Below are 17,062 nucleotides of genomic sequence, written 5' to 3' on the forward strand. Positions count from 1 at the left end.
AATATATTATTATCACTAACGTGCGATTTAATTTTTTAATTTTTTTAATTAAAACTAAATTGAATCGAAATAACTGAAATTTTTGAAATTAAAAACTGAATCGAACTGAAATGAATAAAAAATTAAACTAAATTTTCAAATTAATTCAATTCGATTAATTTTTCAATTTGAATCGAATACTGCGCATTTTACAAGTATTAACTTTAATGTTTTCTATAAATTTTCAATAAGTGCTTTAATAAATTTGATTATGATTGACATTTAAAAATAATATATCAATATGTAAAATTATAATTTTTTAAGTTTGTATAACCATAATTATTGAAAATATTTATATTCATTAATAAAAGAATAATTTTCAAAAAGTTTCAGGAAAAGCAATTTTCAATAATTTAAAAAATGAAAGAAGATTTTTTGAAATGAGAAATATATTTAAATAGTGATTATAAAAATGATTGTTAATTATAATTAATCAAAATCTATTAAATATATGTATCAAGTAATAATTAATATTTAATGGGTGATTAGATTAATTTTAAATATTAAATTTCAAGAAAATCTTAGAGATAAGTTAATAAAATTAATATTTTAATAATTTCAATAAATCTAAAATTATTTTTTGAATAAAATCTTAAAATGATTAAAACATCTATTATGTTATTTTTATATTTTTCAAAATATCTATACATATCCGCTCTTAATATTTTTTTTTTAAATCAAAACTATCAATTGTATTAATAAAATTTTATCAACAAAGAGAAATATTATCCTAAATAGAAAGAGAACCGTACCTAATAAATTATCTGACAAAAGTACAAGCAGCTTTTAATATTATCATTTTATTTATAATAGATATTAAACATAACATATTTTATATGATTATATTCTAATTAATGATTTTTATCTATCTATTACTTTTATATAATATTCTTAAAATATGATATATATATATATAATATTTTTAAAATATGATATATATATATAATATTTTTAAAATATGATATATATATATATATAATATTTTTAAAATATGATGTTCTCAAATTTAAAAAATATAATTTACAATATTAATTTGATTAAGGAAGAAGGTGTTTCTTTTTTTTTTATTCTGTTTTTTTTGTCTGTTAATAATATTTAATTAATTTTTTATTATAGTATTACTTATTTCTATCGTTCATATCTATATGTACGAAAACATCAGAATCATTTTTCATGTAAGACGGCCATTTAATTTATTCCGGTGTGTATGTTAATTATGCTACAAAGTGATTAGGCTCACTTTCATTCACCTTATATCACATTATAAGATTAGGTTTTTCATGAGTAAGTCCGCACAAATAGTGGGTTCAGTCCGCCTTTCATCACAGACTAATCATGTGATATTGGACCGACCTGCCTTTACGTATTTGATAGATTTTGAGTCCATAACTTTCTCTAGAGCCACGCTCATCAAAATATAAAAAAAATAATTATTTAATCTATAATAATTAAAAAATTTTATTAATTATTTTTTATTTAAAAAAACATTAAATTGTCAAAAAAAATTTAAAAAAATTTTAAAATTTTCTTAAATGTATTAAAATGGTGAAGTTTTAATGTATTTTTTATTAATATATTTTTTAAAATAGAAAAATTAATCAGTCAATTTTATTATATCATTATAAATTAGATAATAATTTTTATAAAAAAATTAAATATCACTATTTATACTCACACTAAATTAATATAAAAATATAATAAAAATGTTCAGAAAATGTCAAATATAAAAAAAGTCAGACTAAAAATATCCTATCTGTAACTGAAAAAACATATACAAAATCCGGGGCCTTGAAAATTTTCCGAATTTCTATAAAGCATAAGACGCCAGATGTGTCGCTAACTCCTCAAGTTTTGCAGAATTTATTTTATTTTATTTATTTATTTATTTGTGCACTATCAGCCAGTCTTCCAAAGAGCAAATACTCCATGAAAAATAAAAACCTCAATTACCCAAAAAGCCGCCATTTCCAAACCTTCCATACTCTGTCTCAGTTCAGGGTTCTTTATGTTGCAGTGAGTGTCTAGATGATATGATGAGGTTTTAGAGAGGGAGAAGACGGAAAATGATCGGGAAAATGGTGAAGTGGGTGAAAAGCGGCGGTCTCACCGGAGTTTACCGGCGAGAGAGAATCTAAACCCTAATTTGTTGAATGAGGTTTGCTCATTCTTTCCAAAATTATTTTGATGTTTTTCTCCTTGCCTTGTTTATGTCGATGTTATATATATATATATATATATAAGACTTTTTTGATCCAATGCTTTCGCATTCTGCTTGTGCTTCGATGATGGATATTGTTTTTGTTTCGCCGGTTTCCTTAATTGTTTATTCGGTTGGATTTGTGTCAATGTCTGATTTTATCTTGTTGGGAGTTAAATGAGATGGCTAGCTGATTGTTAACGGCAGGTTCCTTAAATGGGATTTGCCTAAATGCGAGCTTTATGTTCATTTTTCCTTACTGTAGTGTCTGGCAATAACCGAAAACTGTGGGGTTAGCTACCGAAATTTATCTGATATTTTTTCTATTGCATTTTTATCAGGTGAAAGTTAGGGGCATCGTATTAACGTCTTGGTATTTCAAATTTGAGGAATTGTTGTTACCTTATTAGTTGTTTACGGCAGACGACAAGTAAGAGAAAGGAGTGTAAAAATGGTGATAGTTCCATGTGTGTTTACACATAGAAACTTGACAGGCATATTGGCAGTTTATGTTAGGGGATATGAGGAAATCAGGACACGAACTATTTGCAATCTCAAGGTTAGATGCTGTTGATGCATTGATAATGACTTTTAGTTACTAGAGCTAATGGGCAAGACAGATTGTAGTACAAATGGTGGGGAAGCTTTGATGATTGTAATGGCTAAGTAAGAATTATGAAGCAAAGTATCGTTCAAGGTTCCTTATGCTATTTTTCCCTACCATTTTCCATCCCTCCTTTCTTGCATAGCCCCTCAGAGTTTTTCTTCAATTGTATTTCGTGGTCATTTCTTGGCAGTTTGTGATGGTGCAAGTTTGAAAATAGGTTTTCCGTAGAACAAATCTGTTTGTGGGAGGACTGCTCTTAGGCATGTCTAACTGCATCCTGAAATTATGTGCATGACAGATAATCCTTTTGGATTGAATTTGTGGAAGTGGAAGTTGTTGAAGGCATGTGCATGGCAGGAACTTGCTTAAAATGTTACTGACTGTACATATGTCTCTCAATGCATGTTTCTGCTCCATATTCTAGCTGTCTAGAATTACTAACACGTTGGAGGGGCAGGGGCTTAGGCATGTTAATATAGGCTTTATTGAATATGCTGGTGGTATTGAATTTAGCTTATTTTAAAAAAGAAATCTATTAATGGTGGATCTTATCACTAGACTTATACAATCAATCTTAAAATTAGTAAAGTGCTGCATTGCTAGATGTATATCTTCACATATTTATGCACTTATGTCTGCTTGAATTTGCTGTAGAATAAATATGAAACATGTGAGTTTTTCACACATTTTCATTCGATGTCCTATAATAGCAGTTAATTTCTTCACATGTTGTTGATGTAGGTCATATTTGGATGATTCAGCAAGTTCTACACCAATTCTGCAGTTGCTATTAAAATGAAGTCAAGAGCTAATGGGATCCCTAGAGGTCAAAAGGCAAAAAACATTCAGATTGAGGGACCAAATTGGATTCTTATTGCAGGAGGTGCCTTGTTAAGTACATTGTCAATTCGTCTGGGTTACAAGCTGAAGCAGAATCTTGATGCTAAGCAACAGACAAATACTAGTAATAGCCTGAAAGGTCTTATACAATTTATAGTGTCTGCAAGTTGTCTTAGATATGAGCATGATATTAACTTTGAAGTTGCACAATTCAGGGAATGGGAAATCATCTGACAGAAGGAGGACAGAAGGCTGCCATATGCATTCAAACATGTATTCCTATACGCAAAATGATGATGGTTGCTTCAACTGTATGTCAGGTGTGTTGATTATTTCTATTTTTTTTTTTGTAAAGCATGTAAGAATAAGTAAATAAAATTATATCTCGTTTCTATTACCTTGCTACCAGACATAATATGATAATGTTGCTCAGTCTCATAGTTGCCTATCCATTTATGCTTTCTTCATTTCAAATGGGAAACGGCCACCCTGTGGATGAGGGATTATGATGAGAGGAACATTAGAAATTAGAGTTTTACATCCTTGTAGACCAATCCTGTTTTATTGGGGATCACCACTGCATTTACATTGTGCATAATTATGTTTATTCCCAACACAAACCACTCCGCCCCCAACCCCTTCCCCCAATTTTCCTCCCCTTTTTTATTTCATTTAGTGGCATGGTTTTGGGTTTCTGTGACTGGATGAATGCTTCTTCTTATAGTTTGCATTCAGTCCTCCTAATTTTGAAATGTTAACAGCAGGATGTCTACAGTGAAGGAAGTCTGAGTGTAGATGGAAAAATCACAATTTGTAGAATCTAAATATTCCCATTTTTTTGCCCTTCTTGTGTTTTATATGTGAGTTTTGAGTTTGATAAAGGGAATGACAACATTGCAGATTTGAAGCACCAGCCCAGTGACCAAATGATGTCTGAATCTGGTGCTGCTCTTCCTTTGGTGATGGTTTCTGACCCAGAATCTACCAAGAACAATGGTGTTATGTGGGTATCCTCTCCTGATCGTCTCGAGTTGCCTCCAAAGCCATTCTACCATTCAAATTGCTCTGACTCACCATGTATCTCAGAATCTGGTTCTGACATCTTCAGCAAGCGAGAAGTGATACAGAAGTTGAGGCAGCAATTGAAGAGAAGAGATGACATGATAATGGAGATGCAGGATCAGATTGTGGAGTTGCAGAATTCACTCAATGCTCAGCTGGTGCACTCTACGAGTTTGCAGTCGCAGCTTGATACAGCTAACAGAGATTTGTTTGATTCTGAGAGAGAGATTCAGAGGCTGAGGAAGGCAATTGCTGATCACTGTGTGAAAGATGCAGCCACCAATGAAAAGCCCTCAATAGCCAATATATGGCCATCCGAGGTGAGAAATGGTCATGCGAATGGATATCTGGGTGGAGACGGTGGCTTTGAGTTGTCAGAAAAGGGAAGGGGAGATGGGGACAGGGTTGAGATGCTGAAGAGGGAAGTAGGAGACTTAAAGGAAGTAATAGAAGGAAAGGAGTACCTGTTGCAGAGCTACAAGGAGCAGAAGGCAGAGCTGTCCATGAAGATTAAAGAGTTGCAACAGAGACTTGATTCTCATCTCCTTAATATTTTGTAGGGATTGCTAGCTTTATGTGCATTCTTGCTTGTTGTTTCTTGGTTCTTTTCTTTGATTTCAGGTTCCAAATATGGGAGAAGCTTCTTTTTCTCAGTTCTTTCCTTATATCTTAGTTTGGAATGTTTGACGGTTTCTATGCTTGCTCAAAGTGTGCATGTTGGAAATTAGAGAGAGGGAGAGAAAGAGAGAGGGGCAAGCAAAAGCAAAAGCAAGCATAAGGCATAAATCTGGCTTGGTAAGTATTTGCTCCCTTACAGAAATCTGAAAAAGTTTTCACTAACGGTTTGTGTTCTTTTCTGTGGCATTATCATTCATATTAACTTCTCTTTTGGGTAATCTTGAAGAATTGAACCTACTGATTTTAACTGTTTATCCAGCCTTTGATACATTAGGAAGTTGTTGTGCTTGAATTCAGGACGTTATAAGAGTGATTTTTTAATATTAATACATAACATAAAAATCCTCTAAACTTATAAAATGATTGTGATCCATTGTTGTCAGTTTGTAGGTGAAGAGATGATGGAGGGTAGGTGCATAAGAAAAAATGTTCTCTCCCAGAGTTGGTTCTCTATGATCTCTCTCTGGTCTTTTGCCTTCCCATCTTTCTGCATGCCCATCATTATCTATTTCTGCATCTAAACTCAGCCTAAGCCCATCAGTAGTTGGTACAAACTCAAAAAGCAGTAAAATGAAAAGGCCAAATTCACGCCTAAGTAAATTAGTATTATTTATTGCTTCCCTTCTCTCTCTCACATATGCCCATTGAAGGTTTAGATGGTGATAAAAGATGGCGACAGTCTTAATCATAAAAAGAAATAAAGAAAAAAAAAATCTTGAGCCTTGTTTGACTCCGTCGAAGCCAATTTCTCCATGCTAATGGATGTGACTTGTTTTTGGAACAGTGGCCAAAACGAAACTTTTGCTCCATGTAATAACGCAACCTTCCCATGAGGAAGGTCAGAATGTCTCAGCTAATCACGCAATGGAGATGACATTATGAAATGGAGAAAAGGGGATGTCCTTATTGATACCAATGATTTGGTGGCAGAGGAGGTGTCCACGACGGCTCCTAAGCCTTCTGGGCATTATGCGGTTTCTGAATCATTATATGAGACTCTGATTGGCTTGAGGAGATGTCATCATGTGGGGGAGAAGAATTGGGTTGCGTTCTCTGTGGATAATGTAATTGAATATGCAAAATCTCTTCTTGGATTGATCTCAAAGCTACCATTGTGTGCCATTATCTTTCTCTTTTTCCGCTCATTGCTCTATGTACCGTCTATTCATATATTGGTTGCAAATCAATATCAATTTGAGCTTTAATCTCTCTCTCTTTTCACTTGTTTGAGTGATTTTGAATGCTGGTTGTTGTTGCAAATTAGTTTACAAAATTCTATTACCACGTTTTTGTTTATTGGATTGGAACTTTTGATTTCTGATTATGATTATGATTATGTTGAAGCATTTTTCTTGTTGTTTATTGGCATGGGGATGGTGCAGATGGAGAGGATTCAAGGTGGTTGGAAGTTTATAAGCAAATATATATAGAGAGAAGTGCCTTTCTGATATCTACGCCGCTTTCTGGATTGTGATCAGAGACAAGCTAAGGCTAGAGCCTTTCTGATATAACTTATTGGTGTCTCACTCATGTTTTTTGAGATCATCATGCACAGTAAGCTATCACAATCGGACATTATCTACGCCGCTCTCTGGATTGTGATCGGAGACAAGCTAAGGCTAGAGCCTTTCTCAATCTATACGACAAAGAACCAAAAACAAGGACACATAGTAACCAGCTACTCCATAAATTTTCATATCCTCGCGTGAACAAAGAATCATATAACCCAATTCTATTGTGGATTGGAGACTCACGGGTAAGTCAAACATTTTAACTTTGGTTGAAATAAAATTTAAGAATTTTAATTCATAAATTTTATTTTATACTAAATTAAATTTAAATTAATTTAAATAAATAGTAACAAATAAGTAAGTTGACTTTGAAGTGTGGAATTTAACATTTAGGGAAATATTTAATAGTGAGTCGGATTGAATATGGAATAAAAAAAAAAGAATATGTTGAAATTTGTACATATATTTTTTATCAGAATTAAATACATTTAATTTTAATTGTATAAATCCACATTTAAATGTCCAATGTTAAATAAATTCAAACATAATAAAAATATTAATTCTATAAATTTTAGCGATAAAATACATTATTTTTAAATTTTATTCAAATTATAAAATATTTAAAACTTACAGAAATAATATTTTATTATTAAAAATTAATATTTTTAATATATTAAGATTTATTTGTATATTTGAGTTTATTATATTATTTTATTTGCTGTTTAATAAAAAATATAAGGGTGAAATTGACATTATTTGCTAAACTAAAATTTCAAGTAGCTAGAATAAATATAAAAATAAAGAAAAAAAGAACGATGGAACCATTTCTGTTTCGCTTCCCTCGCGAGGAAAAGAGTCATATGGGGAATAAAGCTTAGGCAAGGTTCCGCCTTCACAGGGAGAGAGCGGCAGACGGGGAGAGAGAGATGGATCAACAGCAATTGCTCTTACAGCAGCAACAAGCTCAACATCAACAACAACAATTTCTCTTATTACAACAATTACAGAAGCAAGCGCAACAGGCACAACAGCAGCAGCAACAACAACAACAAGCGGCGGCCATTTCCCGATTTCCTTCCAATATCGACGCCCACCTCCGTCCTCCTGGCCTCCATCGCCCTCTCAATCTTCAGCAGCAAAACCCTAACCCTAATTCTAACCCCAATTTGCAGCAGCAAGGATCTAGTTTGCCCCAAAATGCGCCGCAAGCTCAGCATTCTCAGCAGCAGCAACAGCAACAGCAACAGCAGCAGCAGCAGCAGCAACAGAAGGGGATCCGGCCACCATTGAACCAGGTGGAGCTCCAGATGGCTTACCAGGATGCTTGGCGGGTTTGCCACCCAGATGTGAAGAGGCCATTTTCTTCGCTTGAGGATGCCTGTGAAAGGTTTGTCCTTTATGATTGATTTTTCTGGTTATGCGTGTATGTACTGTCTTTGTACTTAGTATTTGTGAATTTCTTCCCCGTTGTTGCGACGATATAATTTTACGAGTATAGTTTAGTACGTGTTTTTACTTCAATTTTCTTACGGTGAAAGATAATCCTAGGTTTGCTGGCTATGCATAATGAGGTTGAAATTGGAAGCTAGATGATTTTTATATGCAGTAATAGTTTTGTCTCTTGGGCCTAGATTTGTTATATTGCAGTGACTTCAGGATCCAGTATGAATATAACTTGACCTGTATTGCAGTTTTTTTGTTATGTTATTTCTCAAGTGTTGCCCAACGAACCTCTTGATTTGGAGTCACAAGAGGATATGTAGATGTCATCGATGATAAACTGGTTTCTTGTCCACCTGTATCTGCATATTTCGCACACAAAAGGAATGAATGCGTGCAGTTGTTCACATGTACTTGCTATTTCACCCAAGTCATAGTAGCCGATTCAATTCCATTGATTTCTTACTCCCTTGTGCATGTGTTGGGGAGTTATCCTGAAGAGGTCCTTAAAAATACATTTTTCAAAGTGCAAATAAAGTTTAATTGTAAATGGGATTTCATTACTTGCACATGGTATGAAATTGATGTGCTTCTCAGCAATCCACCTTCTCACGATATTCAGCATCGCAAGAAAAGTCCTCTTTTAAATTGTTATCATACAATATTAAAAAAATTAAAACAGGAACTGTTATTTGTAGGTACTAGGTAGTATATTGTCTATATATATTGGCAAATGCATGAAACAAAATGAGGGGTCAATTAACCCTTCCTTTTCTTAAAAAAAAAAAATTTAGTCATGTGTGTTTGTGTATTTTTGTCTAAATTAATCCCTCAGATCTTAACCATTGAAACCTCTTTTTTAGTGACAAATGCATTTCTGCAAATGCAAGATCCATTGACCCTTTTTCTATTCAGAAAATCTAGAAAAAAAATTTTCGATCAGTCACTGCCTACATGCAAAGCCATTTTGTATATACCATTCCTCCTCTTCTGTTAAGTAAGTTGGCATGTCATGTCTTAGTTTTTTGTCAATCCACTTACATGATAGGTAGCATCATCTTCCATTTTTCCTGTTGTTGCTGATAGCATTTGGGAATCTACTGTGATACTTAGATATTTTCATTTTGGTCCCAAGATGAGTCCGTTGAATGTATGTATTCATTTATTTATTTGCCTTTATCATGGTATGTAATAATTACCATCTGTTTTGATGAATTGTATTACAACTGGAATTTGTCAATAATAAAGTTCATTTAGAACTTTGTTATCCATGTGTTTCGTTGGATTGTTTTTGTTGGCATTTCCTAACCAATGCTTTGACTTTTAACTCTTTGCTATCTATTTATTTTACATTGCACATTATGAAGTCTTTATCAAATTTGACATGCATACAATTGTTTTCGCGTTTTATTAGGTCCTCATTAATCTCTTTGAAGTATCCTGTTAGTTAACTAATAACTATAACCAATGTTTTATGGAGGAGATATGGAACATATCATTTAGCTAAACTTGTCTTCCCTTCTGCTCTGGCAGCAGTAACATCTGTTTATAAGCAGGCAGCATTACAACTTTTCTTTGCCATGAAAATAACAAATGGAAAAAAAAAAGAAAAGAGAATGATAAAGAAAATAGGTTTTGCTTTTATAATTATACAATAAGGGCCACATAAAAAAAAAGAATAGGTAAGATTTGTAAATTGGTTTAAAATATATGATTTGTTAAGTAATTAGGATTAAATAGTAACACCCCAGGCCCAAATAACTTTGAGGTCCTAAAATTTGGCCCAAAATGATCAATCCAATATATTTTAGTAGTTTGGCTTGGTGTATATAAATCATTTACTTTTCTGTTAACCTACCGATGTGGGATGTTACATTGTCATAAATCATTCTTATGCTGATGTTATGCTGGATATAGTTGCTCTGTTAAGATTAGTCCTTCAGTATTCTGGTTTGCTTGTGGCTCAGACAGCTTCAGCTCGTTTCTAACCATGAGTGGCCTTTTCCTTGTGGTTTCACTAGTTTGCCCTATTTTCTGTCTTCGGAATGCAATGCTCTTCCCTGATTTTATCCCTACATGGCTGTTCGGTGGTAGAAATTAGGAATGGAAATGTGAGAACTTTTTTGTTTGTTTATTCCAAGTAACAAAACAGAGTGAATATTAGACAAGTAAAAGAAATACATGCATGCAATTGAAACTTGAAGGAACTTAGCTTGCTAAGATTTTGGAGCATCTAGCCACTTCTTTGTTTGGGAGAAGGTAGTTGTTGATATGATCTAACCACTGATATGTGCTATATTAGCACTGTTTTCAAATGTCAATGTTGTAGTTATTCTTATTTCTGAATCCTTGTGCATTAACTAAAGCAAAGAAAATACCAATTTGTTATCTTGTTAAGTAAGGCATACTGCAAATTTTAGGTCTTCTGATTTAATTTCCCTTCTGCGATATCTAATATTTGTTTTTGTTGATTCACTTTTGTGAACCTCAGAGGGGTGATAGAATTTGGGGATTGATGGGATATAGTTCTGGCTATACTTGGCATAGCATAGATTTTTTTAGAAAAACACTTTTTCCTAAAAACAGTAATTCAGAAGTATAGTCTATGGCTAGTAATTGCATTGATCTTCATAATGGTATTTTGGAAGTTCTGCAGTTCTTGAGTGTCATTTCCACCTTTTTTCTCTTGTAAATTGGTGCAGATTACTACCTTATCATGTAGTAGCGGACTATGAAGCAGAGGAGGATGATAGAATCCTCGATTCTGACACAACAGGTCAGATGCCATCTCGTTCTCAGCAGTGGGATTTCAATATTGCTGCCAAAGTTGCAGAATTCACAGGCACATTTGAGAAACAGGCGCTAGCTTTCAACATAATAACTCGCAAGCGGGCTTTGGGGGAATTCCGTTCTGAGGAAAGATTGATGATGGAGCAGATTCTCCTACAGGAAGAGAAGCGGCTTCTGTTGGAGCTGAAGACAGAAATGGATGCCCGGGAGAAAGCTGGTCGGGAAGCTCAGATGAGAATGGCAGCCATGGTTCAGGCAGAGCAAGCTCGTGCAGAATCACATGTTCATGCTGAAATGATGGCTCGAGCCCCAATAAGGGCAAGTGCCCTTGGATCAAGGGGTAACAATGTTTCAATTGGTCATGACATGGGAGAGCAGGAACATGGCGTAAACACTGACCAGATGATGAATGGCTGGGGAAACAATGCACAGAGAGATGAGAAGGAGCCATCAGAAGATTTCTTGAATGATGAGGAGACTGAAAATGGAGACACTGGTGCGCAGGGTGAATGGCGAGAAGTTGGGGAATTTGATCTGAATTCAAGATGAGTCTTAGGAATATTTATCAAGGAGAAAAAAAATCTCTACGGAATGGGAGAATTGAGTTCAGATGCTGACCTTCTCTCTAGGGAAAGGATGAAGGACAAAATAAAAGGAGACTGTAATATATTGCAGTAATTTCTGTAGGATGGTAAGTGCAGCAGCAGATCCATAGAATTATCTTATGTAGGAGGAAGACTTGGAAGTTCCTTCTGTACATTTACCAGTTTCTCAAAACTGGGTTTGTCCAGCTAATTTTAATATCATGCACAAGTAGTTCCAGATGACTGGCCTGCCTTTCATCCTTATTTTCCCCTCTATTTCTTCTTCTACTGGGAACATATTGCATCTCATATAAAAGTGACAGGCAAGTGTTTAAGAAAGATGAGTTATATATGAGCTGTAATTAAGATAAGTATTTTATTTTTGTTTAATACATTTATCAATTGTAATATATATTAAAAATTTTATGTTAATCTGTATCAAAATTTTGTTTTGTTTGACGTGTAAACAAAATAAAATCTAATTTTGTTCATGGAAGTAGAAGACTTTAAAAAATCACATTAAGAAACGTGAGCAACAAGCTTACATCAAATTAACATGTAATTTCAAGGAGGCAAAAACAGCTATCATGAATGTTGCATGGTTTGCCCATGGGGTGCGCATGTTAATGCATTAGCATTTCCAAAAAAAAACATATACTTATGGAATGGTTTATTCAATTAAACCGCTTAACTTTTGTTGCCAAATAGAAATGGACTCTTTTTGCAGAGATGATGGTGGAATTTCTTTTGGAAAACTTTTCTTTTTTTTTTTTTTTCTTTTAATAAGGACAATCTCTTTAGCATCAGGGTGGATGGTTTAGAGATTGTTTAATCTAATGTTATTATTTGCAGATAGTACCTTGCTACCGGTTGTGAATTTGTTATGCAATTCTTTCAAGGACAATATATTTCTATTTTCAGTTTAGAAAAAAAATTTATGTGATTTTTATGGTCTAGAAATTAATTAATTTATTAATTCTAAAAAATACATTAAAATATTTTTAAAATTTTTTAAAAAATATTAATTAATTATTTTATTAATTTTAGCTATTGATTGTTGTAAAAGAAATTTAAATATGCACGATATATAAAAATTAATTAATTAATTTATTTATTTATATATTATAAAAATTAAATAATAAACTTTTCATCGATTTGTCACACAGCCCAACCGTTAATAGACAAATGCCGTAAAGTACGACCCCCAATCGTCGATTGAAAAACGAAAGAAGCTCTGAGAAAAAAGTAGGAAGAAAGACGCACCCACAGTTGTCATTGCTTACGTCATCCTTTTTGACGTCCTTAATCCATAAGACCTTTTTTAAAATTATTTTTTACTCTAACCATTATGTTAATTCATATTCATGTAGAAAATTTTAAATTTTTTATAAATAAATTAAATCTTTTTAATTTATACAATTATAATTAAAATAACTAAATTAAATTTTTTTAAAAATAACGATAAATTATATATGATCTCTATAAAATTAAGTTTTTCTCTATAATTCCTTTGTAATTCGATAGTATCGTCTTTTTCTCTTATTTAAATTTTTTTTTCTCCTCACATGAAAGACGATATGCGTCAATTGATTATCAATAAAAAAAGAAAATATTCTTGTTCGTATTAAGAGTTTTAGAGATATTCCGATCGTAACTTATGATTTCTGTATAATAGGAATATTTCTCATATACAATCAAATCAATTTTCAAAATATGCAGACTTTTTTGACAGATTTATAACAGCAATCCTTGGACAGTTAATGTATTGAAGAATTTAGTTTCTAATTACAGGCCGAATATTTTATTTTTAATGAAAATAAAATCTCTTAATTCTCGTATAAAATTTTTTTTATAGTTTTTCACATTTTGATAGTTGCTTCTCAATCGATAGATAAGGATTGGGAGGAGATTTTTTGCTAATGTGGAAGAATTATAGATCTGTTTATGTGGTTGACTTTTCTTCAAATTTTATTGATTCAGTTGTTTCGAAAGATAATATTTAATGAAGGTTTATTAATTATTATGGGTTTCCAGAATCACAACGACGACGCCAATCTTGAAATTTTATTCGAGTTTTATCTCGTAAAAACTCTTTTCCGTGACTTTGTTTGGGAGATTTTAATGATTTATGCTCGAAAGATGAGAAAGAAGGAGGGGTATATTTGTCAAATTATCTTATGTAGGGATTTAGACAAATATTTTTATCAAATTATCTTATGCTATAAATCTTTGTTAGACTCTAGAATCTATTAGATGAATTTATCGTAATACTACTCTATATACTCATATTTTGATTATAAAATTTATCAGGTATAATCGTCTCTCTATTTAGAATAATATCCCTATTTATTTGATAAAATTTTATTAATACAATCAATAGATTTATTTAAAAAAAAAAACTCTAAAAAATTTATATTAATAAATATTCTGTCTCTTTATTTAAATTTTATATTAAAATTAAATATATTTTATATTTATTATATAATATTAAATATATCATATTAAAAATAAATCTTTACTATACAAAATTTCAAATATATGTATCATATATTAAAACATCTTATTAAATTTTATCATCAACATTATAATTTATGTATATATTTTAATATACAAAAACTTTATTTTATATCAATAATATTAAATATAATCAGATTCAAAAATAATATTAAATAAATAAAATATTATATATTTTAATATTTAGCTATATTCATAATAAATAAATAAAATTGATTTAATTTTTAAAATTTTAAAATTTAAATCTAAATATGAGTTTTTAAAAAATTGTTTAGATTTTTTAATAAACTTATTTTTTATTGTTTTGCATAAACAAGTCATTTTAATGATTAATTAACGTGGAAATAGTTTCTTAATTAAAAAAAATTGACATATTTGTTTGATTTTCTTTTAATTTATTATTTCTTGGAATGCACGTTAGTTACTTGCTGATAAAGAAAAAAAAAGATGCATAAAATATTTTAATCAAAATAAAAATAATTTTATTAAATTTTATTATTAATGACAATAACCCACAGCTGTACAAGAAGATCAAGCAATCTCGAAACTTTCTCTATATAATCTTGTCTGCATCGAAACTGGCCTCGTCGGACTACCTCCAGGAAAATGGAAACCTGGTTTCTGATCCTCATCACCATCTCCACCGCCGCCCTTCTCAAGGCTCTTTTCAATCTCGTATTTTCTTCCACCAACAGCCACCGCCTCCCACCAGGCCCCTTTAATTTCCCCATCATCGGAAACATTTTATGGCTACGTAAATCCTTCGCCGATATCGAGTCCATCGTCCGCTCTCTGCACAAGAACCTCGGCCCTATGGTCACCCTTCACATCGGTTCTAGCCCCACCATCTTCATCGGAGATCGTTCCCTTGCTCACCAAGCCTTGGTCCAGAATGGTGCTGTTTTTGCTAATCGTCCAGAGCCTACTGCTACTGTTAAAATTATCACTAATAATCAGCATAATATCAACTCCTCCTTCTACGGCCCTACTTGGCGCCTTTTACGCCGGAATCTTACTTCAGAAATCCTCCATTCTTCAAGGGTCAAGTCCTATACTCATGCTCGCAAGTGGGTTTTGGAAATTCTTATCAATCGGTTTGAATCGCAGTCGAAATCCGGCGATCCTGTTCTCGTTGTGGATAATTTTCAGTACGCCATGTTTTGTCTGTTAGTTCTCATGTGTTTCGGCGACAAGCTTGATCAGAAACAAATTGAAGAAATTGAGAGAGTAGAACGTTCTGCCATTTTGAACAATCGTAAATACGTTACACTCAATTTCATGCCAAGATTGACGAAGATCGTGTTTCGTAAACGTTGGTCACAGTTCCTGCAGCTTCAAAAGGATCGACAAGAAGTCTTGATTCCATTGATCAAAGCAAGAAAGAAAGCTAATGAAGAGAAACAGAGGAATTCAAACGACAAAAAAGACGACCATGTCTTATCTTACGTTGACACCTTGTTCGATCTGCAACTTCCTGAAGAGAAAAGAAAACTTACAGATAATGAAATTGTGGGTTTGTGCAATGAGTTTCTCAACGCGGGCACAGATACTACATCAACAGCCCTGCAATGGATCATGGCAAATTTGGTGAAATACCCAGATATTCAAGAGAAGCTTTTCAGAGAAATTAAAGGGGTTGTTGAAGAGGGCGAAGAAGAGATCAAAGAAGAGGATTTGCAGAAGCTGCCATATTTGAAAGCAATCATTTTAGAAGGGCTGAGGCGACACCCGCCGGCACACTTTGTTCTGTCACATGCGGTGACTGAAGATGTAATTTTGGGTAAATATTTAGTACCCAAAAAGGCAAATATAAATTTCATGGTGGCAGACATGGGATGGGATCCAGATGTGTGGGAAGATCCCATGGCTTTCAAGCCTGAAAGATTTGTGGGCAGTGATCGCAGCAGTGGAGAAGTGTTTGATATAACTGGAAGCAAGGAGATTAAGATGATGCCGTTTGGGGTGGGAAGGAGAATTTGCCCTGGAATAGGGCTAGCAATGCTTCATTTGGAGTATTTTGTGGCTAATTTGGTGTGGAAGTTTGAGTGGAAGGCTGTTGATGGAGATGAAGTTGATCTTTCTGAGAAGCAACAGTTCACAACTGTAATGAAGAATCCATTACAGGCCTTCGTATCTCCCAGATTCAAATAATGGATCTTCTCTGTAAATTTAGTTTTTGTTCAATCTTTTATCACCTGTAAAATTGCTTAATTGCAATTGAAAATAGTCAAGCACTAGTAAATTTTAATTACAATCTCATCGGTTTACTAACTTGCCTTTAACAGAACACACGCAAAGATTAGTTTTTTTATTACATTTTTTAACCAGTTTCAATTATGTTATTTTATGAAATTATGTTAATTATATTTTTAAGTAATTTATATATTATTAAATATTTTTTTAATAAAATTTAAGAATTTAAATATATATTTATTTTTTAAATAATTTTAGGATTTTTTTAATTAATTACGCAGTATCCTTACCTCCACATATTTAAGAATGAGATTATTTCGCAAGGAATGGTAGTTTTACTTTTTTTTTTTTTAATAAAACAAGGAATGGTATTTAAATAAAGCTTTTTCAATTACGACTTTAAAATTAAAAGCATTGACTTTGAAGTCATGGATCACGATTTATCTCTTTATCTCATATTAAACTGAAAATATATATTCAATGAGAATTGATATTAATACGGGAACTATTAAAAATTTAAAAATTTGAATAAGTCTCACTTACTATTCATTTAAGATAAAATAGATTCTCAAATTTCATTACAAAATAAAGTTACAAATTGAAAATT

At 32.4% G+C, this 17,062-nt stretch overlaps 3 protein-coding genes across 6 annotated transcripts; all 3 read left to right on the forward strand.

Annotated features, from left to right (window-relative positions):
* The first annotated feature begins 1,850 nt into the window (after window positions 1-1,850).
* Window positions 1,851-6,630, forward strand: LOC110623416. Of its 4 annotated transcripts, XR_002489264.2 has the most exons (6): window positions 1,851-2,194; window positions 2,578-2,795; window positions 3,585-3,822; window positions 3,899-4,003; window positions 4,584-5,540; window positions 6,208-6,630. XR_002489264.2 is itself a non-coding variant. In XM_021768358.2 (4 exons), exons 2-4 carry the CDS (start codon window positions 3,639-3,641, stop codon window positions 5,303-5,305), a joined length of 1,011 nt encoding a protein of 336 aa, XP_021624050.1. In that variant the 5' UTR covers window positions 1,851-2,194; window positions 3,585-3,638; the 3' UTR covers window positions 5,306-5,439. The 4 variants fall into 4 exon arrangements, 1 of the variants encoding a protein (XP_021624050.1); XR_002489263.2 differs by lacking the exon at window positions 2,578-2,795 and having other exon boundaries at window positions 1,855-2,194; XR_002489265.2 differs by lacking the exon at window positions 2,578-2,795 and having other exon boundaries at window positions 1,855-2,194; window positions 3,585-3,807.
* A 1,089-nt stretch (window positions 6,631-7,719) lies between these two features.
* Window positions 7,720-12,012, forward strand: LOC110623230 (putative mediator of RNA polymerase II transcription subunit 12). Its single transcript, XM_021768158.2, has 2 exons — window positions 7,720-8,321; window positions 11,077-12,012. Exons 1-2 carry the CDS (start codon window positions 7,861-7,863, stop codon window positions 11,711-11,713), a joined length of 1,098 nt encoding a protein of 365 aa, XP_021623850.1. The 5' UTR covers window positions 7,720-7,860; the 3' UTR covers window positions 11,714-12,012.
* Window positions 12,013-14,790: 2,778 nt separating this feature from the next.
* LOC110623814 (cytochrome P450 89A2) lies at window positions 14,791-16,516 on the forward strand. Its single transcript, XM_021768846.2, has one exon. The coding sequence runs from the start codon at window positions 14,869-14,871 to the stop codon at window positions 16,411-16,413; it is 1,545 nt and encodes a 514-aa protein (XP_021624538.1). The 5' UTR covers window positions 14,791-14,868; the 3' UTR covers window positions 16,414-16,516.
* Window positions 16,517-17,062: the final 546 nt, after the last annotated feature.

The sequence above is a fragment of the Manihot esculenta genome, chromosome 9 (genome assembly GCF_001659605.2).
Source record: "Manihot esculenta cultivar AM560-2 chromosome 9, M.esculenta_v8, whole genome shotgun sequence".
NCBI classification, from domain to species: Eukaryota; Viridiplantae; Streptophyta; class Magnoliopsida; order Malpighiales; family Euphorbiaceae; genus Manihot; species Manihot esculenta.